We start from the raw sequence: 27,038 nt of genomic DNA on the forward strand, positions 1-27,038 counted from the left end.
TTTGGCCATTCAGAATAATAATAATAATAACTTTATTTGTATAGCACATTGTGGCGGTTTTTGGTATACAACAAATTGGGTGCAAGCCAGAGTTAACCTGACAAAGTTGTTGCGTCACACAGTTATTCACACCCACAAAAGACGTGCGTAGGAAGGCAGTATATGCACCCTCAAATATGACACATTTTATTCATTCATTTTGAATAAAATCCCACGATCAATAAATCAGTCAACAATAAAAAACAAATAAAAACTCAGTACTCTTACATTATTTATACTTTTTTCAGTTCAGCCCTTTTCATAACAAAGAAAAAAGGAAAAAACGCCCAACAAGAGCTCACTCCAGCACTAAAAAGTTGATCCAAGTAACTCAGTTCAACCCAAAATAGTTCCACTCAAACACCTCTAAATCTCTAAAAGAAGCGAGGAACACGTGAAAATAGCATCAGCCAATGGCAGCTCCAGAACAGAAACGGATCCATGTTAAGCTGTATTCTGGGGTGATATCTGTGAATTCGTGCCGCTGGTAACAACAGTTTACCTTTATTCGGAGGACCGAAGTTCCTACCAGACACCTCTAATCACCGGCAGGTAAGACGCTGTTTGGCTCTGGCCATTGTCAACTAAATGCGAGCTGGCGGCTCACAGTGGCCCGATAAAACATCGTATTCTCAAATTGACAGATGACGGGAAGTCAGGCAGTCGTAACATTTAATACAAAGACACAACTCTTGCAGTTTGATGAATAATAGTTGCAAAGTCAACCCAAATTAAATGCCAAGTTAAAAAGATCTGCCTTTAATTTCTTTTTAAAAATACCAAGCGGGTTAGGTGTTCTAAGATCCAAAGGGAGGCTGTTCCAAAGTTCAGGGCCATGAACAGAAAGCAGCCTCTCCATTTCTTGTGGGACACTTTAAGTGATCGAAAGATCAGACAGGGACTTTACAAGTGCAGTCCATTACAGGGTTGGGAAGGTTACTTTAAAAATGTAATCCAGTACAATTACTAATGACTTGTTTAAAAATGTCATCAGTAACGTAATCCAAGGACCACAAAATAAAAGTAATGTAATCTGATTAATTTTAGTTACTTTTGGATTACTTTAATGCCAAATAGGTAAATGAAGTCAAGAGAGTATCAATGAACGCCAAACAGTGTTTGCAACACGTCCCTCTCCAGCTTTGTGTTTTTACAGAAACACGTACATATATCATAGACTGAAACTATATATGGAGGCAAATAGCACTGAGTTTTCTGTTTCATGGAAACTTTCTGCTTAAAGTAATCCCTATGAGTAATCCCCAGTTTTTCAAAATGTACATGTAATCTGATTACATCTTTATTTTCTGTATTGTAACGGAACAGTTACTTTTTTTAATCCTGATTACGTAACGCCGTTACATGTAATCTGTTCTCCCCAAGCCTGTCCATTTACCATTTACTAGGGGTGTGACGAGATTCCGTGCCACGAGATCTCGTGAGATTAAAAGGTGGCTTCTCATCAGGTTAAAAGTTGTCTCGCAAGACTTGCTCAAAAGAAAGTTTTGAAAATGAGCAGATAACCTGCTGAAAGAGAGGAGATATTAAAGTCCAGGAGTTTATAACTGAATTAAAATGAGTTTATTTCTTATTTAGGTGAAAAGGTGCCACATGCACATTTAAAGAGGTTACTTCTCCAAACAAAGACACAAAGAGGAGGGAAGACTAAATCATGCCTGCATGTGGGCAGTGATATTACATGAGAAAAGTTGATCAACAAGATAATACATATTTAAAAGAAACACAAAATCAGAGCTGCGTTGCATTAGATTCTGTTAGCGTTTGAATTGTCACCTGCTACCTGAATTTTGTGTTTACATTAATAAAAACATTTCCGGTATAAGTTGGTAATAATTCAGCATAGAAGATTTCTTTAAAATAGTGTTCAAGTCTTGCCTCGTCTCATGAACCCAAGATCGTGTTTCATCTCAACTGGTGAGCTAAGTGTCTCGTCACACTCCTACCATTTACCGTTACCTCCACCAACTGGACTGGATGTGGATCGGGAATTGTTCATGCAAACCAACGTGGATCCTCAGTGGTAGTGTAAATGGAACGAGAAAACAGTAACACACTAGGCCAGCGTCAGGTATCTTCTTCTCCTCACTGCTGGCCAAAAGAGAATCCGTTAAAACCCGTTTCAAATGGTTTCACTGCCACAGAGAAGAGGAGTTCAAGCCTAACTGCTTTCATTTATTTTCCCCTGTTAGCTTTCTGAGTCACTGAAGAAATGGATAGATATTTGCATCATTTTTTCACATGAAGGGTTTTAAAGCCCTGTGGGTATGCAGGAAGAACTGGAAATCTTGTGATATGTGAATCCAGAGAGTCTCTGATTCTTGTGCACATCAGGAAGCTTCTCCATCTCCACGGGGATGATAACAGCTCACCAGCTGTACAACTACATCACTGACCACGCCAGCACCTACAGCATGAAGCCTCTTCGCATGTCCAAGGCTGCAGTCACCACTGACAACAAGAAAGGAACACCTGACCTGCATGAGTATGCATTAGTGGCTCTGTGGAACAGGTAAAATACATCAGAATCACAGAATACAGAGATTCTCCTTACATAAAGTGCTTCACTTCAACCTGCTCTCTCTTCTCTTCTTTGTTGATTTAGTTCGGGCTCCTACAAGGATCTGGAGGGCCTGCACCACCACGATGACTTTGACGTGTCCCTGGTGGTGTGCCATAATGCCGCTCCATTTGAGGAGCAGTCAGACGGGGAGAGGCATTTGCTGAGGTAAAGAGATATGATCAAGAATCAAGAAGACATAAAGCATAACATAATAGCAAATAATAAAAGTCATTGGTGAGACCAGACACATTGGTGTGCACTACGTTTGCATGGAATACATGCAGGATATATTTGTTTGTTACCCCTAGTTGTTTTCTTAAGTGCTTAAACCATTAGTTTAGTCTGCTAATAGACAGATATTTGTTGCTTCCAGCTTCTCAAATGTGAGGATTTTTTGCTTTTCTGTTTAAAGATTGAGGGGATCTTTAAAATTAAACTTTAAAGTTTTTATATTAAAAATAGAATCATAGGTTATCAGCCTCAAATATTGAATATCAGGCCGGCTATAATAAATACTAAATACTGTACTTTGGTGTGAGAAAGAATGTTTTATGAACTTTAAGTTGGGAATTTGTCATTTTTGAAAGAAAAGAAAAAACATTTAGCCTCTCACCAATAAAAGGTTGAGTTCATTATTGCTATAAAACACTGCACTCAGGTTTTACTGATACAGCCTACCATGTCCTGCTATGACCAGTAGCTTATGGTTGCTAATTTTAGCAATCTTTTGATTGATATTCCTGCATATGTTTTTATGATCCTTTTTTACTTTAGTATGTCACAGATAAACATTTCAGGAATTGGGGCGGCTGTGGCTCAGGAGGTAGAGCGGGTTGGTGGCTGTTCCACCAGTGTATGAATGAGTGTGAATGTTAGTTTCTGTTTGAGCACTTAGGCTCAGTGTATGAATGTGTGTGACTGCTGACTGCAGATGAAGTGTAAAAGCACTTTGAGTGGTCAAAGACTAGAAAGGCGCTATACAAATACGGAGCATTATAAGTAAAATAAGAAGTAAACACGCAGTTCCTGTTTGTTGTGTCCTGTTTGTGGTCCCATCCCGCTCACTAGGGCTGCAGCTAACGATGATTTTAGTACTTTTGCTTAGTGGCAGCAGCGTTACAACCCAAAGTCACGGCCCAACCAGGCGGAGAACAACAAATGCACATGTATACATTTACTGCTGAGGATTGCAGCTTAGTTATGATAGCCTTCAACTCAATCAATCAAGATTTCAATTAAATCAGTTAAATGCTAAAGTTACTGTTACCTTGTCTGCTCCAACTTGGTGATAGACTGGGTGCTTTCTGATCAGATGCCGTCGTGCTGTTGAGGTAGGCCACAAAAGTTTCATTTTACGGTGGACGGACTGTAACATTACAGAGTTGTTGTTTTCTTTTAGCTTGAAATAATCCCATACTTTGGACACTTTCTTCTTTATCCCTCGCTGATTTCCCTCTCTTCTTTCACTTGGTAAACACTGCCGTCATAATCACGCCGTGTTTACACAACATAAGAGCGAAGTGCGACAGTAATACAAGTCCAAGCGAAACAGTGTACTATATAGTTACATCAATGCTTTTTTTAATCGATTTAATCGATGAATCGTTTCAGCCCTACCACTCACTCTCATTTATTTCGTCTAATGATTTAGGTCGTCTAATGATGAGAGTCTTTGAAGCAGCTGACTCAAAGGAATCTTGGGAAATAAAAGGAAAATCACTTCTAGTATCATGTAAATACAGCATGAAGCCACAGTGGCAGCTGTTCAGCATACATAGTGTTGCTTTAAGTGGATGTTTGATGGTTCAAATAGCCGGTCATGACCTGTTCATCTGTATGTATTCATTTACTGCAAGTTGTTGTAACTTAACAGTCAACATATGGTACAGATATTTCTGTGATCAGCCAAAATCAGCTGATGTTTCCTGTACTTTTATGTGTAGGTTGCGGTTCTATGTGATCATGACCAGTCAGAGAGAGCTCTTCCCCCGCCTCACAGCTGACATGCGCCGCTTCAAGAAGCTTCCTCAGATCCACCGTGATCCTGGCGAGCTGGGTGGCCGTCTCCCTCCAGATAGAGCAGAAGCCTGTGGGTCACGTGGCACCGAGCAAGACCTCTGGGAGGAAACGTCATCTGAAACTGCAACCGCTTTGGCCCCTAGCGATGGCAATGAGTTTTACCCCCTGGCGGGGGGTGGACCAGACGCTCAGGGGCTGCTCTACCCCTCTCCTCTGTTTCCTCTGCTCAATAACGAGGTGGCGTCAGCCCGCAGACAGATCCAGGCCAGTGTGGAGCAGGCCATGGGGCATTGTCGCAGGGATAACCTGTGGAGGAGGCTCTTCCACGGAGAGCACCTAGCCCTGGACAAACTGAAGCTGACCAAGCTGTCGTTCAGTGAGCTGGAGGAGCTGCTGGAGGCTGTCCAGAGCCGCTCGGTGGGGGAGATCGACCCACAACTGGTAAGATTTCCTCCTCCTTGCATTTTGCATTGATCCATATGTGAGTGCACATGTCAAGGCATGTCAAGCCCCCCCCCCCCCCCCCCCCCCCCCCCCCCCCCCCCCCCCCCCCCCCGTGACAAGTCAGTCGCATATCATGGCCATGAAGTGGCCTGCATCAAGTCCCAAGTTAAGTCCTACATTTTGTGTCCTGGTCAAGTCATTATTTGTTCTCTGCTGATGTGCCGTGCCAAACACACCTTTCCCTTCTGCCTACACTACATTATTGGCTGCTGCTGGATGGATTTAACATATGCTGCTGTTCCAAGCAATTCTTTACTAGACTGATCCAAGAATTCAGGGGATTTATTTGTCATTATACAATAGGATTGCACAATGAAATGTAGTTATAGCCCCCTCCATGCATCACACAGATATTCAAATATTTGAATTGGACTAGAAAAGAATCAGTCCTTCCAGGATTTCGCGGGCCTAACCTGCATATTTATACTACCTTACCTTGATTCTCTCAGTGCTTGCAGTTGACCGGGAAGCAGCAGCCTGTGTCACAGTGATTTGTCTCGTCTCACGTCCTCCATCTGTTTCTGCCGTCTCCGTGTATGTTTTACGTTCTTGTAAACAAGGAAGTGAGATTGCTGACGTGTGACAACATTTTGCGCGAAACGGAGATGATGGGTCAAATTTGTGGAAAAGTTGTGGTGATTGGTCAGTTTTGCAAGTGAATTTGTGTTGTCTTGCGATTGCGACATCATGAAATCCTGGAGGGACTGATAAACAATCAAACAGAACAAACTGCAAATAAGGAAGCACTAAGTGAAGACATTAAAAGGAAATATATATGTAGTAGGATGAACAGCAGGGTGAACAGGCTGTGGCAGGGTGGGACTGTCTTTTAGAATCCTTTTATACTTTTTATAGTGATCAGCTGTAATATTTTACCTTAACTGAATGTGCAATAAAGGAAATGTTGTGTATTATGTGCTGCTGCAGGACTGTTTCCTGACCATGAGTCCAGCCTGGTACCAGAGTCTAATCAAAGTCCTGCTGAACCGCTTCCCTCAGAGCTGCAGACACTTCGACGACAACGGCATCCAGTATCTGGTGAGAAGAGCTCTTTATTTCCCTTCACCTTTTATATATCACCAACCAAAGGTGACGTCTAACTGGTGTTTTCTGCTGTTTCAGTGTTTGCCCACTGACAAAGAGATGATCAGTCTATAATTTTAATGGTAGGTTTATTTGAACAGTGAGAAACAAAATAACAAAAAAAATCTGAAAAACGCATGTCAAAAATGTTATAAATTTATTTGCATTTTAATGAGTGAAATAAGTATTTGACCCCCTCTCAATCAGAAAGAGAGGTTTGTTCCCTCTATAAAAGACACCTGTCCACAGAAGCAATCAATCAATCAATCAGATTCCAAACTCTCCACCATGGCCAAGACCAAAGAGCTGTCCAAGGATGTCAGGGACAAGATTGTAGACCTACACAAGGCTGGAATGGGCTACAAGACCATCGCCAAGCAGCTTGGTGAGAAGGTGGTGCGATTATTCACAAATGGAAGAAACAAAACAACATTAAGGTCTTGGAGTGGCCTAGCCAGTCTCCAGACCTTAATCCCATAGAAAATCTGTGGAGGGAGCTGAAGGTTCGAGTTGCCAAGCGTCAGCCTCAAAACCTTAATGATTTGGAGAAGATCTGCAAAGAGGAGTGGGACAACATCCCTCCTGAGATGTGTACAAACCTGGTGGCCAACTACAAAAAACGTCTGACCTCTGTGATTGCCAACAATGTTTTTGCCACCAAGTACTTTTGCAGAGGGGTCAAATACATGTTTCACTCATTAAAATGCAAATCAATTTATAACATTTATGACATGCGTTTTTCAGATTATTTTGTTGTTATTCTGTTTCTCACTGTTCAAATAAACCTACCATTAAAATTATAGACTGATCATCTCTGTGTCAATGAGCAAACATACAAAATCAGCAGGGGATCAAATAGTTTTTTCCCTCACTGTAATAGCTCTGGATGGAGTCTCTCCATAGCAGTGACCACTGAGACTCATGGGTAGTATTTTGTGCTTGTCAAATAACACAATACTTTACATCACTATCCTGTTGTGCTTTAGATATCTGAATGTACTTTTTTCTGCTCCTTAAGGCAGCACAATCTGAACATCTATTCGCACACTCTTGAAACTTGCTGGTTCTGTTGTGTAATCCATTTCTTTTACCTGCGATTCCGTTAACAGCAGCAGCTGGGCTGCATGTTGAGGAGTCGTGTTGACGACGTAGCCTTTCAAAACAAAACCACCATGGTAGCTAACGAATGACATCTGACTGATGTTTTCACTGTCACTTTACCTGGTCTGCGCTTGTAAAATATCCACCATGTCGCTACTTGTAATGTAATAACTCTGTGTTTCTCTGATAAATGCTACAGTGTGTCGCCAAATATACCTGGGCGGCCTGCCAAAGTAAAGTTTGTGTGGGAAACACTGACTGTACCGTTGTTTTTACAAGCCAGTTCTTCAGCAGTGTCTTCCAGCATTGTGTCTCCCTACATGTTGTTAGAGAGTTTGAGCTAGAGGGGCTGAGCACATACCCAGAGGCCGGGGCTTAGCGGTGAGGGAGACGCTGGCAAGACTTTACGGAAACACATTAATTAACTCAACATCAAACTATATCGCTATCAATGGTATTGTCTAACTTTATCTCTCTTTTAAAATTATATCGTATACCTTATTATACCGATATACCGAAGGTACGGAGTCCATGTCTTCACAGTCTGTCTTTCAGTACTTTCTGCCTTCTCTACTCTGTCTGTGGCTCTCAGCTCTGAGCCCATTGGTTCCTGCTGAAGATGTAAATCTTTAAAAAAAAAAAATAGCTCACTGATATCTATTTTTTTTTCAGGTATGTTTATTAGGTTTTTTTGTTATTTTTTCCATTCTTTCCCCTGTATACATACAGCAAGAACAAAAGCTCAGCATAAGACAATACAAATTTGGTCTGCACAAGCTGTATAAAAAATAATGACAATTAAGTCACATATCAGTAAAGGTTTGAGCAACAGTGGGGACAGTGAACTCATAATATTACAATATAATAAGCAGAGCACAAAAGGAAAGTCCATGGTCAATCAAGGGGAATAGTCATGAGTGTTGAGTCCACTGAGGTTGGAAAACTGAAGGTACGGAGTCCATGTCTTCACAGAATCCCACTAAAGAGTGAAGGAAACAGGTTAAGTAGTCCATAGTAAAGCAGTCCATGATTATCCAATGGCAATTTGTTATCATGGGAGGTCTGTCACTTATCCATGATATGAAAATGTTCTTCCTTGCAGCATACGCAAAGAAATTGTACAGTCTGCCAGAGCTGGCATTAACAATTGCGTCTTGGTTCTTATGACCACAAAGTAGGCAGAGAGGATTCATAAGCAAAGATTTTTCCCATATCTTGCAAGATATTCACCCAGTATGCCCAAACTTTAGGGCAGGACCAAACACCGTTGAGTGTAGGTTCCTACAGAGACTTTACACCTAAGGCACATAGGTTTAAGTTGGGGAGTTCATTTTAAGTCTTTGCGGGGACAAATTTGCAGACGATGTAGAATCTTGAACTTCTGCAATCTAGCACGGTTACAGATAGTTTCATTTTTAAAAAGGCTCAGTAATTTCCTAGTTGGATACTTTCTAAATCTAGCTGTATCTTTCTAGTTCTCCAACAGTGCCTACCCCAGCTTCAGTAAGTTTAGAGTAAGAAAAGTATAAATAAGTTTAAATTAATATGTGATTTATAAAGCCATGAGCAGAGAAACAGAAACAGTCCGCTAGATGCTAGGCTAATTTATGCAGTGTAAAATGTTGTAGGCTTAAACTAATAGTTGTAACTAGCAGAGTAAAGCAGTTACAACCCAGTCATGTTGGCTCGGGCTGAACTAAACATCACAGCCTGCTGAGAGCGAGTTTGGGCTTGTAGGGAGGGGCAAGGAGCGAGCCACTGAGGTAAAGGAAAGGGTGCGCTGGATTTATAACACAAGACAAAACCAGAGCATTGTTGTGATATGGAATGCAGCACAATAATCATTTTATTTCCATTATCTTGTTTTCATAATCAAAGCCAAAATCATAATTGAAATTAAACAGTATATTATATAGTATACCAAAACAGTATAATATACAGTGTACCATAGTTTTACACATGGAATACATCTCCATTTTTACCTTCTTCATCATGAAATGACTGTCTTGGTTTTAATTATTATAATTTTTGGATAATTTGGACTAATGCATAATATTTATATATTTTTAACTAGGTACAGAAGGAACGTATCACCCGGTGCAACAGTGGGGCTCATCGTGTGTTTTTAGTTATTGGACCCCAATGTGCTCTGTGGCACAGTGAACAAGTTCTGAGTAAAAACATTCAAATGGAATTTAGTGGAAGAAATACCTTCACACTTTACGACTGTTTGGTCCATACCTACTAACCACAGTATTTTAACATTTAACATCATAAAGAAGATCAAAAGGATGGATACCATGTTAGTACACAGCCTCACCTCACACACATCTGCCATCTTGTTTCAGGCTGTTCTGAACCAGAAGTTCACTGACTGCTTTGTTTTGGTCTTTCTGGACACCCAAGCTGGAAAAACTGTGAGTTATCATGCTGATATAATTTATATCATTATTATACTATACAGTTATGCAGATATCTCAGCAATGTTTTTTTTTTCCTTCCTCTCAGAGTCTAAAAGTTGTGTTTCGGGAGCCGCTGCCATCGCAGCCACAGGCCAGCAGCAGCCCTCCCCCTCAGCTGGTGTCTATGTATCATCACCTGGAGTCTGTCATCAACACTGCCTGCTATAACCTCTGGACAGGACTGTTATAGAGCTAATCCGTGTTGGACTTAAACTTCAGCGCATGTCTATGTGACCACAATCAACACGTGGAAACAGGAAGCAACAGCAGAGGAAAACAAGAAGCTATTGAAGGAATTGACATCCGGAAAAATGTGCTCTCCCAGCAGCTACACTGTGTGCTGTGAAGCTTCAAGTGATGTTTTTGCATTCATGCAATGCCCTGTTAGTCCACAGGATGCATATAGCTGATGGGTTTTTTTTACAGGTGAAGAATTGATACCTAACGCCTACAGAAACCCACACACACCCAAACCCAGGAAACTGGTTGTCTGTCACTATTTGCTTGTGCGTTGCTCCCAATCTTTTTCTTTTTTTTAAATGGTGTAGCCTTCCTGCATCAGTTGGCTTCACCCAGCCCCAAACCAGTGTTGGGGGGGAAAAAATCTGATTAAAAACAAAATGGCTCCTAGCTTCTGTTGAGAAAACCTCCATTAGCTGCTTCAGTATCCATAATCCTCTGATATAACTTGCTTTTTACTATGCATTCATGTGCACATGATAAACCCGCATGTGTCCTGTACTCCTCAGTACATGTCCACAAGATGGAATTAAAAGATAAATCGACAGTGTTAAATTGGGGTATGTGAAAATATTCCAGTGTTGGCCAGTGATGATCCCACTCTGATCTGCCTCACAGTAGATAAATGTTTTTATCCTCCAGGTATACAGTATGCAGCTGCAGCATGAACAATGCTACTCACACTGCAGCTGTGTGTCTGATATCATATATATATATATATATATATATATATATATATATATATATATATATATATATATATATATATCATAAGTATTAGGGCAATTTCATGTTTCTCTTGAGACGGTGCCATTTTTCTCTGCACGTATGAAGTGCAAAGTATTTATAAAACTAATATTTAGGCTGATTTGGGGAAAAACTGACTAGGGTTTCCTACAGTGTGCTATAGTGAGGAACAGCACCTCACCTAAATGAAAAAACACCTTTGCTCACATCATAGGAAATGGAAAGGAATTCAGTTCTAGGAAAATTGGCAGAACTGCTACATAAAGCTGGGCAGACAGTGTGTTTGCTTGTTCTTGTAATTGTGTTAACACTAGCTGCACGTAACAAACTTTGTGCACTTTGAGCGACCACAGTGTGGAGCTCACACTGAATACAACAACAACAAGTAAAATAAATCTCCAGGAAAATTGAATCAGGTTTATGTGGGGTCTTTTGACAGTAGTCAGGTAAAATATCAGATCATGGAGCAGCTCAAACAGCAGACATCTGATCGAAATGTCTGATCTGCCAGAAATTCAACCGATTATTCAATAGCCAGATTGTTCAGGCAATTAATCAGACGTCCTGACCTCAAACTGATGCAAATGACAACCTATTTGTCAGATCAATTTTCTCTGATTCTGAAAGTAGTCTGGGGAGGACCAGTCAGGGTTAAGTTGGGCTTGAACCCCACAGTGTCTGTCCAGCTTGAGACATCAAAGTCCAGATATATAATGAACTGTTTGGTGGGATCTTTAGGATTTTCAAGAATCGGGTCAGTCTGAAGACCTCTAGCACAGAGCCTTTTACTGATTAACCAGGTAGAGTAAAAGCGGAAACTAGATTAAATTTATTAGTCTCGGATGTCGCATCATGAGCAAAATGCTTTGACGACCTGAAACTAGGTCCTGCAGTACTGTGCTCTACCACATATTCTGACAACCTGGTGTTAAGAAAACATTTAGGTTTTTACCAGTCGATAAGACACTGCTGCCCTTCTTTCTCCTCATCTTTGACTGACCCTAAAAATAGAGAGCGAGTGAGAGACAGACACACATAAGCAACCAACAGTGAACACTTCTGGCAATGTAACTGCTGTTTCATACTCCACAACTTCATTTATCAGTTATCTTTGATCTTGTGCCTTCTGATACATTTTGCTAGCTCTTCATACCACATCTGTGTGTGTGTGTGTGTGTGTGTGGGTGAGGACGGACAGCTGAGATGTCAGTATGCAGAGTGGGAAGACTTTAATGTTAGATTTTCACATGTCGAACTGGTTACTCACTTGAACCCCACTGCCGTATCTGCTGAAGTGCCTTTCTCTTTATTTTGTTTCCTCAAATTCCCAATTTTATGAAGTAATACGGTTGTCGTTCCATCAGCTCTGCATAGATCTTTGGAAACACACGCTTCTGAAGTTATGCAGTGAAACTGAGTCAGTCTGGAGAATATGACAGAAATTGCCTTTCATAAGAAAGACAATGGGTCATATTACCTTTGATGATTTGCATAATAGGATGCCACATGTCATCACGCAGTGTGTTTCCAAAGCATGTTCAGGGTGATGAGTGACTTGTGGTATTTATTCTGAAACAGTGTGGCTGGTAATCAAAAACAAGAGGGCATGAAGCCAGCAAGATACAAGAGTGTGACATCACAACAAACATGAAGGCTTGATATTCATTGCAGTACCTTCATTAATGACGACCTCAGCAGCCTTAGATTCCTACACATTTTTACTGTAAGGATACCAAATACGTGTTGGAGCTTCTTTGTGGATGTGAAATGAAGAAATGTTAAGCAAAGCGTTCTCTTTGCTGTGGAGAATTCAGTCTGTTACACACTGGATATTCATCATGCAAAATGTGAACTGGAACAAGTTAGCCCTTAGCATTTTGACTGTAATATAAACACTGCACTGTTTCTAACTGTATGATGTATATTATGTATATACAGAACACTTTATACAGTATGTGAAATGATAAATAAAGCAGTAGGATGAATGAGAATGTGCTGAATCATTTTTAACACAAATACAAATTATTAGGATTTTTGTAAATTTAAGATGGACTACTTTCTTTGTTTATTGTTTGAGGGAAGTAAACCTACAATTAATGACTAAACTTGGAAAAATGTCAATGATCACAACCTTCACAACTTAGATAAATAACACGCTACTAGCTTCGTTAGAGTCTGGATTTTTCAGACCAGCATGTTTTGTCTGCTAACACTAAATATGTTTTGTTTTTCCCCCTAAGGGGAAATTTGTGTTGGGTTCATTTTTAATTAAAATATTAATTAGGAACAGTGGGCAGACATTGTGCAGTGCCCAGGGAGCAGTTAGGGGTTCAGGGCCTACTCAGTGGTCCGTGCTGGACTCGAGCCCAACTGCTTCTGTGATAGGACGCTTTACTGTAGACCCAGACTAAAGGGTCTTGCCAGAAGTGAGACTCGAACACACGCCTCCAGTGAAGACTGCAACCTGAATGCAGTGCGCTAAAACACTTTTCCATCCTGACACATGTTCTCTTTCTGTAAGTTTTGAAGGCTGGGTGGAGGGCAGTGGAGATGGCATCCTCTGTGCATCTGTTGGTTCTGAAAGCAAACTGGTGAGGGTCCAGGTTGGCTGGGATGTTGTTCTTTATGTGCTGAAGAATCAGTTTCTCAAAGCACTTCATCAGAATGGGGGCGAGTGCCACAGGGCTGACACAGTGAGATGTTGAAAATGTCAGTAATAACATCAAGGTTTTTAGTATATGGCCAGGAATGTTATCAGGCCCAGCTGATTTACTCATATTCCCTCTCAGCAGGACTCAAGACTTTACAGCAGACTCTTTGTTGAGGAGACCAAAGCGAGCATAAAATATGAACTATTAAATACATTATTTATTATTTAAATGAAGGGCATGCATGTTCTCCCTGTGTCCACGTGGCTTTTTCTCCAGGTGTTCCAGCTTCCTCCCACAGTCCAAAGATTGACTCTAAATTGCCCTTAGATGTGAATGTGAGTGTGAATGTTTTTTTGTCTCCATGTGTCAGCCATGTGATGAACTGGTGACCTGTCCAGGTCTAGCAAGCCCAACTGTGAGCTGTGTGATATGAAAGTGAAGTAACAGATCAGGTCTGTTCAACCTAGGTTCTCTCACATATCATGAGTCATGTTAAAGAATAATGGTCTTTGAAGAAGACATTTTTGCATCTAGGATGCCATGAAACTGAACTCTACTATAACTGAGCGCTATTATATTTTAGTTTAATTCTAGAATTCACTAAACAGTACATATTAATGATGAATCTCCATGCATGCCAAAGTTCATGCATAAATACTAAGCTAACAATGTGGCACAGACATTTAAATAGCAGTATTAATGGCAGTATTTAGAGTTCATCATAGCACAGAGACAGCACTGGTGAAAATTACAAATGACCTAATTGCAACAGACGAAGGACTCGTCTCTGCACTTGTCTTGTTAGATCTTAGTGCTGCATTTGATACCATCATATCCTATTACAGACACTTGAACACTTAATTGGCATTACAGGAACCGCTCTAAGCTGTTTTTAGTTCCAATTTATCAGATCAATCTCATTTGTACATGTTAACGATGAATCCTCCAGATTTCCAGAGTCAGAGTTCCAGAGTATTTGTGCTTGGTCCATTCCTTATATATGCTTCTTTTAGGCAATATTATCAGGAAACACCATGAATCCATCGTTATATCTATCGATCGAGCCAGATGTTACTAATCAGTTAGTTGAATTTCAAGTGTGCCTTCAAGATGTAAAAATCAGGATGACCTGTAATTTTCTAATGTTAAACTCAGATAAGACGGAAGTTATGGTACTGGGGCCCAAGCACCTCCGTGACGCATTATCTAAAGATAATAGTTACTCTGGATGGCATCGCCCTGGCCTCCAGCACCACCGTGAGGAATCTCTGAGTTATCTTTGATCAGGACATGTCGTTTAACTCCCACATCAAACAAAATTCAAGAAACAACCATTGTGATGTATTTCAGCCATTGTTCGATGGACGATGGCATCGTCTATCAGCCCAACCCTAACTGCAGTTAGTTCGTGCTGTTGTTGTGGACTGCATTACAGATGTACCTGATATGTCTTTCTTAACAAAATGTACATACTATTTACATCAAGTAGGCTTACATCAGGCTTTATTTGGTAGGATTGTACATGCTATTAAAGGAAAAAAATGTGTGTGTTTAAAAAATAGAAAGAATTTGTTCAAAGGTAAAAGAAAAATAGTGTTAGTGCCGGTAGAAGTTAACAAGTGTAACAGGACTGCCATTAAACAACATATTTGTGGTTGGACACCTGTGCTCATCACTTCCTGTGTGTGCAGTAATCTTTGATCCAACCCAGACCCTCCTTTGTGGAGCCTAAAGAGGACAGAGATGATTATTTACATTTATTTTGTCTAAATGGGTACCATAACGAATCAAATAAAAAGAGTCCTAACCTAGCGGCTTATATTCACAGCCAATGTATCCCTGGTAGTGGTGCTTTTCCAGTGTGTTTAACAGGTAGCTGTAGTTGAGCTCTCCGGCACTGTCAGGCTCATTCCTGCCTGGAACCTGAGCAATCTGCACATGACCTGAGAAAGACAACAACTTTTTTCCAGTATGGACATGCTACAAATCGTTAGATCAGTTAGATTCTCCACAATTCAATCCTTAAGTTCAATTTATGGAAACAAAGTCTAATTCACTCAGATTTACCAGCATGATAAACAAGAGAAGAAAAAAGTGCCGGCTCACTAACTTTGAAGTGGCCGTAAAGGAATGTGTCTGTTCCTCAATTATTTATATGCCTTTAGTCTGTAAGGGTCCACCGATCAAAAGAATCAAAACTTTTCATAAAAATTCATTCAAGTTGTGAATACTGTCATGTGAAGTCCATCGCTCACTTTTTGTTAACTTCTGCCACTTTTCTCTGCATCCTGCACCATGTTGTTGGGTATGCTTGTTTTCGTTACCTTGCTGCCTACAAAATAAAAGTGCATAACCTGTCCGTCAGAGCTGGCTCAAATGAATAATGTGTAATTGATATAATCATTTTTATAGAAGAAATACTCATACTGTTTGACATAAACTGTTTTATTTATTATTATTAATTATTATTATCCTATTACAGTTTTGTGTGAAAGAAATTAAAGGCCTGTCCCGCATGGACACCTGTTCTAAATATAGGCAGGATCAATTCAATGATTTTAGCAAACAAAAGCCTGGGCAATTAATCAAGGTAATTAAATTTGCACAAGTGTATTCTTAGTAGCTATTTAGACGCACAATCGGCTACAGCTACTAAATGCGTGATGTTTGCACAAAGCCAAGCAGGTAGTTAAATTCTTGTTCCTCTAATGATTGTTGCCAATCTAAATTTTGTGCAAACCAAAATGTCATTGTCAGATATCAAAGTTGGACCAAAAACCCCTCATGGGTTACTAATTTTATGAGATGGAGGGTGAGGCAACAGCCTCAGTCTCGTCACCAAGGCTGTATTTGAGTACAATATTTTCAACATTTTAATCTTATGATCAATGCCATTTTTCACAGCAAATGATACTGTAAAATTATTAGATTGCCATTCTGTATTGATTTAAGGTATATTAATATCTGTAATTGTAGGTTGTACTAATTGTACAACTTTTCAGTGTTTCTTCCATCTTTACTCACCAATTATGGGGAGATACTTGTGTATGTTTTGTGTCAGGTTTCCATCCATTATTTGCCAATGAAAGACATCCTGAAACAGTTCAGACATCTGTTAGAGCAAGAGCTTTATCAGATTTTTTTGCACTTTTATTTTCACGTTACAACATATTTCTGAAGTACCCACCATTTGCAGCTTGATATTAGGCTTTCCAACCTTCTCCAGTATTGCAGCCGCTACAGACACAAAAATGAAGATGAGCTGAGACGTAACTCGTGGCCAGACAGAAGGTGTGATTTGTTGAAGAGAAGTGGTAGCAATGAGACACCTTTCTCAAACACTGGTGTGCTCATACTGTTACAGCAACAAATCTGCTGAGCACACGATTACAACATGCCACACCTGGTTCTGTCTGAATCTTTTCCATTTCAATTTGGAATCATGTAAAGCAGTTTCATTTTAGAATCAATTACAGCACTTACATCAATGGACTGATTACATAAATCTATTAGTGGTAGCAAAATGACTTATGGGCCATACTGTATGTCATGTAAAGGTTATATCAGAAGCGGGAGAACATAATGACATCTTATTAGACATGTTTATTTTATCTCATTCAAAACACTCTCATCCAATATGGGGCAAAAAAGATCAAAAGTTAACTGTGACCAGAAATGACAGCGCTGGTGAGTGTGAGGACAAAATGTGTTCTTTTACAGAAATTCCAACAGAATATGGTGTGAATGTTGCCACAAAATAGTCTAAACTTAAATCTTTCTTTGCTTATTAAAATTTTTGTTGGCTGGTAATGTGGCACTCCTCCACCAATCTCACACCCAATTAAATCGAACATCTTGGATGCATTAACATTTTTTTTGCAGGAATGTACTATGGATATAACAATTTAACTGTAAAGTTTATTTGAAATATTCTCCAGCAAAACTGGCTTTCACTTAAATCACTTCACTTAAATCACTTAATAGTCGATGGCTTCCATGTGCAGAGAGGAGTGTTAACTGATACAGAGATTCATTCTAGTGTGTAGTGAGTGGGGACAGCTCCCGGTGCTCAAATCAAGCCTCTACCACTCCAAGATGAACTCCAGATGTGTTTGTATTTATTTAATTGTTCAGCTTCCTGGAACCAAAAGAGCTTTTTATTTTAAAAACACAAATTTCGACAAGATTTGCAACCGTTGGGTTGTTTGGGTTTGCAACCGTTGGGTTGGGTCCTTATTTGCCTGACTTTAACAGGGGCAGTAACCCAGCAGTGCACTGTTCCATGTCAGTGGTCTTGTCTTGAGAGTTGTACATGCTGGTTAGGGACTGTGTCTTACCCTGATGAGGAGAGTCCAGAAAATACCTAGGATCTGTAATCCTTGTGTTGATTGGTTCAATCAAACCTGTGATTCCTTCCTGTGAGGAACAGTGACATTTCACAACATTCTGATAACACATCACATCAAATGGTGACAATTGTGCTCCAAACCAATTTTGGATTATAGGAAAAAAAAAATTCAGGGTGGTGGGATGTTAAAATTGATCTAATCTAACTAATATGAAACATTTTAAACCTACATGAATACTACAGTATCCACGTACTGTAACAGAGAGAAATGCAACCAAAAAGATTATATTACACTAACACATTGTATCTTGTTTGTTTAATTCGTACATAACAAATGATGATATTTACAGTATATGCTATTAACTTTCTTATTATCCTTATCATTTAAATACCATACCTATGGGACCTGATGGGTGTTAAAAATAATTTCTTAAACTCAAGCTTACTTGTTTTGTAACAAACTTTGTTTTGATTTTAGACAAAGTTATGTGGATATGCTTTTGCCAATTAAACAACTTTGTCATCCCTTAAAAATGTATTCAAATATTAAAATATTGTTTAACATTGTGTTCTGTTAATTCATATGCAGAAGTAATTTATTAAATGTATTTTATAGTTGGTACTCATGGATTTGTAGTGTATTGTAGTATTTACAGTCTCTTGTAGTATACTACATTCCTGTAAATGTAATTTGAATCTTCCGTTTGTTTTAATCGTATGTATATCCTCCTTCTTTTCTTCCATTATATTTCTGCAGGAATTCAGTTTCACAACATGTACACAGCTGAGGATTTGTGTTATGTTTGACAGAAAAAGTCACTCACCTTTGAGAGGATATCTGCAGCATAGTTTAGGTTCTGTACAAACATAGCTTCCATCTCCTTGGCAACTGCTGTTCTGGGAGAGCCCACAGGAACCCTCCCTGCCATCAGGTGGATCCTGATAAATTCATGGCAAATACTTTATACCCAAAGAAGAAAAACTGCTTAATATCCCTTCTGAACTAAATTAACTCTTATGTAAAGTGTCCTCATCACAAAACACAAAAGCTCTGAGACAGCAATGTATATAAATATGAATTAGTAGTCCAACAGAGTTCAAACAACAGTGCACGGAAGCTAGCTGCTGAGAAGCGCAAGTGAAGATAAATCAAGTTGTAATCCCAAAAACTAAGGTAAAAAGCAAATTTAATAAAAGCAGTTAACTCTCCCGTGGGTAAACGGCATAGTTGTCAGAGCAGAATTCAGACCGACTACGGGTGTTTGTGTCCAAAACCTGCAGCGTTGCTCCCCGTACACATCCCCGTTCTTTAGCAGCTCTCTCTGTCGACCAGCAGATTGTCATTACACTGCTCGCCAGGTCCTCTCCAAACAACACTCCAAAGCTGCCGGTGGCGTTTAGACAGTCTCACAGCTGATAGGCTTTTACAACATCGCGTCAAGGAAATTGCTCACCCAAGTTGAAATATTTGAACTCGAGCGAACCAGCGAATGTCGCGACAGACCTCTTTGCATTGACTTGTATGTAATCAAGCCGACCAAAGCGCTGGATTCACTTTCAGTGTGTGCCATGTGTGATGGGTTATGAATCTGTTTTTGTCTGTTAATTGTTCCAATTGTGTTATGTTGTTTTAGTAAAGATGATATAGAAGTCACCCTTGTGATCTCTCACTCTCTTTACAGAAGCTGCTATAACTTGATGCAGTGGTTCTCAGAGGACCTTGAAGGGGCTCCAGGGTGTCCCCAGCAAAAAGGGGAATCATTTATTTTCTATATACATTCCATCCATAACACAATAAAAAACATATGACTATTTTGTTCATGGATTCCATAATTGTTCTGTAATAAAACATATAAAAAGAAAAAAATCCTATCAGATGGGAGAAACTGGGGAAAAAAATCGTATCAAACAGAGGTCCGTGGTCTAATTTGTGTCAGTTTAGGGGTCCTTGACAGGAAAAGGTTTGAGAACCACTGACTTAATGTTCACAGCACATTCAGCCTGTCAGTATGTCTATGGTACAGTCTGTCTCCATTCTCAAGAGTAAACAGCATTATGAGTCCGAATAGGTAGTAACTCTATATATGCTTAATGAAATAATAAGTATTTATAACATTTATAAAAATGAATGAACATATTTTACAAAATATTTAACTGAAATGCAGTGTAAGCAAAAATACACTTAATTTCAAAAGGCTACAGATGAAACTGGCAAGGTGAGAATAGGAATTACCTTAAACAATAGTTTTTTTTATTCACTTTATTGAAAATTTACCATCAAGCCTCTTCAAACTTATTTTGTCAGTTTCACTGTCTGCAAATGTTGTTAATCCATCCCCAGCTATTGTTTCAACTCACAGCGGAGTTTATTACACTGTAAAAACTGAACTGTGTATCTTTGACATTAACTCGCACACTCAGGGATTATGTAATGTAAGGGTTAATGTACTGCAGTTACAGTAAGGTAAGACGGTTACAGCCAGGGCTGTTACTCACTGGTTGCAGCTACTTTTCCAGCCAGTAATGGTTAATCCTGTAAAGCCTGCATGACGACTGTGTGGGCACGCACTTACACACTTTCCTTCAACACAGAGTGGTTACAAGTAGGATCGAACGATAAATTGCATTTGCGATATTATCACGATATGATAAAACAAGATTTTCTAATTGCAAAGGCTGCGATTACGCTCTGGTCACATGACACTCCAGAGTAAACCAGTCTGCAGACGAAGCATCAACTTCACATGTTACGTTGTACCTTGACTTGTTGTACAATGGCCTTAAGCTGATGATACACGGGGCAACTTTTCGAGCAATGTTGCTGGGCAATCTTGCTAGTGGCAAGTCTGACTATGTTTTGAACGGATAGCGGCGGTGCAGGGCGGGTGGCGGAGTGGTGGGGGGAGGGGATTACGGTAGTAATCTTTACTCATTACCATTGATGACAACATCGCCCTGCACGATTGCTCTAAAAGTTGCTCTGTATATCATCAGCTTTAAGCTTGACAGAAGCTGACACTACAGAAATTTATTTAATTTAATTAAGTAGCACTGGCCACCCGCGGGTAAATTGGTGGTGGTGTTGGTTAAAATTGTCGGGTCATCCTCCGCTTCGACGGTCGGGAAAAATGCACAACTGAAAGACACGTGTAGTAAGGTAAGCGTATTGTGGTGATCAGTCCCTACGTCACACACACAGCTAGGGTGACCAGACGTCCCAAAACATTTGGGACAGTCCTGAATCACGAGAAGTTGTCCCGACTCCTGTCCCAAAAATTAGACTTAACATGGGTTTTGATTACAGCCTAATTAATCATAAAATACTGATCGTTTTGTAGTTCTCTTGCTCCAGCAGGGGTTACAGGTGATCTGTACATTATGTCAACAGCATTGTTATAGCCACAAAGTAACCCCTTTTTGTTTTCTTGTGGTTAGTGGAAGTTACAGTCGCCATACAGTCGGCAGAGAGATCTTCAGTTCAATTCAATTTTACTTATATAGTGCTAAATCACAACAACAGTTCTCATAGCGCTCACAAAAGAGCCGGTCTAGACCGTACTCTAAATGAATAAAACAAAAATAAAAATTAGGTAAAAGATCATGATTTCCCACTGTTACATATCCACAGTTGTTGTGTTTTTCCTAATGACAGACAGGTGACTTCATGAACAAAAATAATTAATTTTAGCGTTGTGTTCTTTGACACTGAATGTACCGGTAGCACCGCTGTTTGAGGTCAGAGTTTTGGGTGAAACATTTTGTGAATTTCTGGGTGGGTGAAATAGAGTGAAGCATCTCCCCGTTAAAAAAGACGCTGTGGGCAATTACGCAAGGGGCACAGCAGCATTTCTTCATATTTAAATCTCCCGACAGCCTGACAAGATCAGTCAGAATATAATCTATTTTGTGTTCTACACATCCAAAAGGTCTCAAACACAGTCCAGTTCATACAGTGAAACTGTTTTGAGTAAATCAGCCGTCCTGCTGATCAATCCTAAGCTTCATCAGAGCGTCTAAATTATTTCAGAAGCTAAATGTTGTATTATTTTTCCTCTGCAGAGTTTCCTCTGTCTGTCGTGTTAAGTTTATACCTACAGTTGTTAGTTTTGCTGCATAAATGTCCCACGGTATTTGCTGTGACATTACTGCGCCCATGGAAATGTTTAAAATGACTGACAGCAGCCTCTCAATGTAAATATGAAAGTAAACTGTTAAAGAAAACACTCATACATCAACACAATAAAGAAATCACCTGGAAAGTTAAAAGGACCGATAAAATCATTAGTTGGGTTGAGGGTCGGTGGATGATTTGAGCGCATATGATTTTTCAGATACTGTAAGAGCCGATTTGCGCATCACACCAATGTAGCTCCTATAATCATGACAAAACAGTGCAAACAGCTGCTGACGTCAAATCATTAGGCTGGAATATCAAGAGCATCCCCTACATTAAGCACTAACCTGCTGGATTTTATATTGTCATATAGTAACAATAGTGCCCATTATGTAGTCTGCTCATGTAATTTGCACACAGTGTTCCTCCCTGTCAATACGGGGTGCTGCAGCACTTTCCGCACCCCCCTTCCTGCATGCACGCTTGCTAGCCTGCCTACTATTTTAATTAAGAACAAAAAAATCTAACTTTTAAAAAAATATTTTTACAGACTTTTGTATAGTGATCTACTGTCATGATTTATTTAACATGTGCAAATCATTTTTTTTTACAACCTCAAACCAGATTAAGCCTTACACACCCCTGTGATCTTGATGGGTGTGCGGACCATAGCACGAATATACCCTGGAGCGGAGGCGCACATGGACACTTGCGGACCCCATAGACGTGGACTACTTCTGTTTATATTACTTTCTGGAGTCAGCTTAGTGGACTCGTTCCACACAGGCGCTGTAGATCGGTTGGTGCCCTGGCGGTGGACCTGTCTCTGATGACAATTTGTTCATCATTCGGACCCTAAAAGAACCCTTGCACACTCACAGACGCGGAAAGTATAATCCTTGCCTTAGAAGATGTGAAAACGATGAATATTTTACAAGCACACACCAGGTAAAGCAACAGTGAATACCTGCTGTTGCCTGTACCATGATGGTTTCGATAGGCTACGTCATCAACAAGCCTCCTCCATATGCAGACAAAGAAAGTCAGCAAAGCAGAGACATACAGGGAGAGAGAAACAGAAATGCGCAGGGCAAGTTGGTGTGTTTGCAGTGAGAGACCAGACGTGTAGGTGTGTGTGTGTGTGGGGGGGGGGGACTGCAAGGAAAGGCAAGGTGAGCCAATTCAAGTACTTTGTGAGTAAACACTAAAACAAGGTGGAGAATTATATTGAATTTAAATGGTGAACTAAAACTAGAAAATAAATAACCACCCCCGTTGCCAAAGTTACACCTGTCATTCTCTGGGAAACACTGGACTCTTAAAATGAGGCTAAAACCTTTTCTGTTTGCCACTGCCATTTATGAAACTGAGCTTCACTTCATTGCAATTTTTTTCTATTGCTTCAGTTGTGTTTAATCTATTTTTGTAGTTGTTTTTTTTTTTTACATTATATAGCCTATTTGTTTTTATACTGCCTTGTGTATCTTTTATAACTTTGTTCTGTCTTTTCATATATCATGTGAAGCACTTTAACTTTTTTTGTTGAAAGGTGTTCAATGTGTAGTTTGCATTGTCAACTTTATTAAACTTTTTAGGGTGAAGGTTTGGGAGTGAAAACAAAGTTACCTACTGATATTTACTCACTTTTTGCAGTCCAAAGCTCTTGCATACTTCAAAGCAAGATCCAGACCCTGTCTGAACTCTGCCTCTCTTCCAGGAACTGCTCCAAGACCAAGATCACCTGCCTTTACATTTCCTGTAACACACACATCGTCTCATTCCCACCGCCATCATCCGCTAATCATTACTAGCATTTCAGTATCACTGCTGTCTGGGTGTAATGAACCTCAGTGTGGTGGCAGGACTGTTTTTACCCGGCGGGGTGTTGATGAGGACCACCTCCACTCCTGCAGCCTCCCTGGCCATCTGAAGCTCGTGCAGGTCGGAGTCGTAGAGCCAGCCTGCCTCCACAGCCTGAAAGCCAGCCGAGGCAGCCGCGTAGATTCTCTGGCTGAAATCTGGAAGCTCAGTGAACAGCCAGGAAATATTCGCGCAGAACTTCAGCGGAGCCATTCTTGTTTGAGTGCAGACGCCAACGACCCTGCGTCCAGTCTGTGTGCTGCACTTTGACCCTGCTAACAGCGGATGCGTCAAGTTAGCTAACGTTACAGTTAGCCGGAGGTAAAGCGGAAGACAGACGGGTAAATTTCCAAAACAAAACCTATTGTTTTACATGATTTACATCTATGGAGCTGTCATTTAGCAAACCCGCAGTTCTGTTACAGCGTTATAGCCGATGAATAGACTACCATCAAATTAATGTACAGCCATTTATATTAAACTGGTTAAGGGAAAAGTGTGAAATTACGCACAGACTGGAGAGTTAACTTAGCAATGCTGGGGAAAGGACTAAAAAATAGTTATTTACTTCCATTCTTCTAGCTTTGCTAATTTGACATTATTGGGTTTCACAAAACGTTTTAGTTTGAAAATATTAACAGAAGTAGCAGGTTTACAGTGTCTCACCTGACCATTGTTATTGTCACATGACCACATGACAAGAAGCATGCTTCCTGGCCTGTGAAATGAGCAATGTATGAAGTCTTAGTACATTCATGTGCAGGAGTAGTTCTCCACTTGTCACATTTTTTTAATACAAGGTGGTCTTGAATATTTGGGGTTTAAAATAATACAGTCAATATTAATAAATAAATAATGTTTATTTAGAGTGCATTCTAAAAATCCATTTAATTCTATATTTATTTAATTCTGCTTGTGACCGTTCTAGCCTAAAAATTAGCGAGGGACCTGGATGCAGACCGTAGCCTGTATAAAAGAAGGACGTAGCCATTGTGACATCACCCATTGGTTTGCGGACTACTGTTTTGAAGCCTCGAGTTTGGCTTTTGGTGGTCGCCATCTTGTCTGTTTTAAACCAGAAGTGACCATATTTAGAAGAGAGGATGGAGCTACCTGGCTTGGCAAGTAGGTGCACTGTAATTCACATTAGCTGTGATATTTATTGGGATGCTAACGTTGGCATAAAATAAAATGTACTTACCGGAATAAATGAACAGGTGTAGCAGCATGGGGTAAGAGCCCATTGCTGTGTTAATTGACAGGAGTGGGCGGGGTCAGTAGATTGCAGGTATTGATTAAACAGGAAGCAGGAAGGTATAAATGGTGGCATGGCCACTTCCTCTTCCTGCTGTTGACACCAAGCACTGCCTTCATTTATCAGTGTTGGCTGAATTATATTTCTTGGTGAAATTCCCCAGGTGGCGTATTTAATAATGTCTTAGAAATTTGCAGGAGGGTTAAAGCAAGGCTCCTTAGTGAGAGCTGCAAACGATCCGCCTCGCTACACAGGCAACTCCTTAAGCTGTCTTTTAGTACCACTGAACAAGACATTTTTCTCTTTCATAAATTGAAAACACAACACTCCTAGACAACACTGACAGCACCCAAAAACAAGTTCATGGCTAGTTAAATGTAAATAGCCACCTGTTTTACTCTAAATGGGACCATAATTTACAAAATGGACATCATAGGCTATTTTATTGATTAAGACCACCTGGGTGATGCACGGCAGCCATTTGTGCCAGAACGCTTACCACACATCATCCTGAGAGGCAGGGAAACATAGAGCCAGTTACACGGGGAGTTGATTAGATGGCCAAGTGGAGAGAGCCAGACCACAATGAGTCAGGACCTCGGTTTAACGTCTCATCCAAAGGACGGCATCTCCTATAGCACAGCGTCAATGCGGTGGGGGATTGCAATTTATTTTAAGGACCAGAGGGAAGACTGCCCCTTAATCGCCCACAACACCTCATCCAGCAGCAACTTGGTTTTCCCTGGAGGTCTCCCAGTACTAACCTGCATAGCTTCAGCAGAAAATGGGTACATGTTGGTATGGCTGCCAGTGCGTGCATAAGCATGTACACGTGCATGAACGTGCAACTTAAGGATCCCAGTTTGGGGGGTTGAGAATATGGTCACCCAGAGCTGCTAGCATGGCTGTAGAACCTTTCCCTTGTTTATTATTGTGCCTTGACTTGAGCCCATTTAAGATCTCCCTTGACTTCAATTGTGATTGGTCATGGGACTGTCTCAGATTCAACTTAAGCCACTGTGCTTCTTACAACAAACTGGCTGGTACTAACCAACTGATGCCATTTTTCAGTGTAGTAATTCTTATAGTACGGCAAGGCAAGTTTATTTGTATAGCACATATCATCAACAGCATCAGTGACAATAAATTATATTTAAATACAATTTGAAAAGAGTTAAATAGAAAATAAAAACAAGATACAACAGGAGAGTAAAAGTTATAGTGCAGTGTAAGATATTAATCAAAAGCCTCAAAGTTGATTCAATAAAAATGCTACAAACTAAAGTCTTCAGCCACTATGAAGACCTCAGAACTGGAGTGATTTGATGGACTTTTTTGGTCTTAGTAAGGACTTAAGAAGCAGCGTTCGGAATCAGATACCACTTGATTTTTAGGGAGACCGCTATAGTAGTCCAGTCGACTTAAGATAAATGCATTGACAAGTTTTTCCTAATAAGTCCTTAATTCCTTCATATATTCTTCAGGTGATAGTAGCCTGACTTTGAAATCGTCTTATATACAGGTGCTGGTCATATAATTAGAATATCATCAAAAAGTTGATTTATTTCAGTAATTCCATTCAAAAAGTGAAACTTGTATAATGTATGTATAATGTAAACATTCATTCCACACAGACTGATATATTTCAAGTGTTCATTCCTTTTAATTTTGATGATTATAACTGACAACTAATGAAAACCCCAAAATCAGTATCTCAGAAAATTAGAATATTGTGAAAAGGTTCAATATTGAAGACACCTGGTGCCACATTCTAATTAGCTAATTAACTCAAAACACATCTAGTTCTGTAGGCTACACAATCATGGGGAAGACTGCTGACTTGACAGCTGTCCAAAAGACGACCATTGACACCTTGCACAAGGAAGACAAGACACAAAAGGTCATTGCTAAAGAGGCTGGCTGTTCAGAGCTCTGTGTCCAAGCACATTAATAGAGAGGCGAAGGGAAGGAAAAGATGTGGTAGAAAAAAGTGTACAAGCAATAGGGATAACCGCACCCTGGAGAGGATTGTGA

General features: G+C 40.0%; 2 protein-coding genes across 16 annotated transcripts in view; one reads left to right on the top strand and one right to left on the bottom strand.

Annotated features, from left to right (window-relative positions):
- The window catches only part of szt2 (SZT2 subunit of KICSTOR complex), a 145,476-nt gene extending 132,715 nt beyond the window's left edge, over positions 1-12,761 (top strand). For all 14 annotated transcript variants that reach the window (XM_046049705.1, XM_046049706.1, XM_046049700.1 and 11 more), the window contains 6 exons: positions 2,392-2,569; positions 2,663-2,785; positions 4,564-5,080; positions 6,071-6,181; positions 9,676-9,744; positions 9,836-12,761. In XM_046049705.1, the coding sequence (XP_045905661.1) occupies positions 2,392-2,569; positions 2,663-2,785; positions 4,564-5,080; positions 6,071-6,181; positions 9,676-9,744; positions 9,836-9,979 (1,142 nt within the window). In that variant the 3' untranslated portion in view covers positions 9,980-12,761. The remainder of the gene's footprint in view (positions 1-2,391; positions 2,570-2,662; positions 2,786-4,563; positions 5,081-6,070; positions 6,182-9,675; positions 9,745-9,835) is intronic.
- A 2,152-nt stretch (positions 12,762-14,913) lies between these two features.
- Positions 14,914-24,967, bottom strand: hyi (hydroxypyruvate isomerase). 2 transcript variants are annotated; one of them, XM_046050809.1, is made up of 9 exons: positions 24,951-24,967; positions 23,764-24,024; positions 23,534-23,645; positions 18,600-18,714; positions 17,765-17,843; positions 16,615-16,664; positions 16,452-16,521; positions 15,683-15,759; positions 15,235-15,370 (listed from the first exon to the last, which is right to left on the bottom strand). In XM_046050809.1, exons 2-8 carry the CDS (start codon positions 23,960-23,962, stop codon positions 15,689-15,691), a joined length of 696 nt encoding a protein of 231 aa, XP_045906765.1. In that variant the 5' UTR covers positions 23,963-24,024; positions 24,951-24,967; the 3' UTR covers positions 15,235-15,370; positions 15,683-15,688. The 2 variants fall into 2 exon arrangements, with proteins under 2 accessions (XP_045906764.1, XP_045906765.1); XM_046050808.1 differs by lacking the exons at positions 15,683-15,759; positions 24,951-24,967 and adding an exon at positions 14,914-15,155 and having other exon boundaries at positions 15,236-15,370; positions 23,764-24,044.
- Between the last annotated feature and the right edge of the window lie 2,071 nt (positions 24,968-27,038).

This window comes from Micropterus dolomieu, linkage group LG05 (genome assembly GCF_021292245.1).
Source record: "Micropterus dolomieu isolate WLL.071019.BEF.003 ecotype Adirondacks linkage group LG05, ASM2129224v1, whole genome shotgun sequence".
Lineage (NCBI taxonomy): Eukaryota > Metazoa > Chordata > Actinopteri > Centrarchiformes > Centrarchidae > Micropterus > Micropterus dolomieu.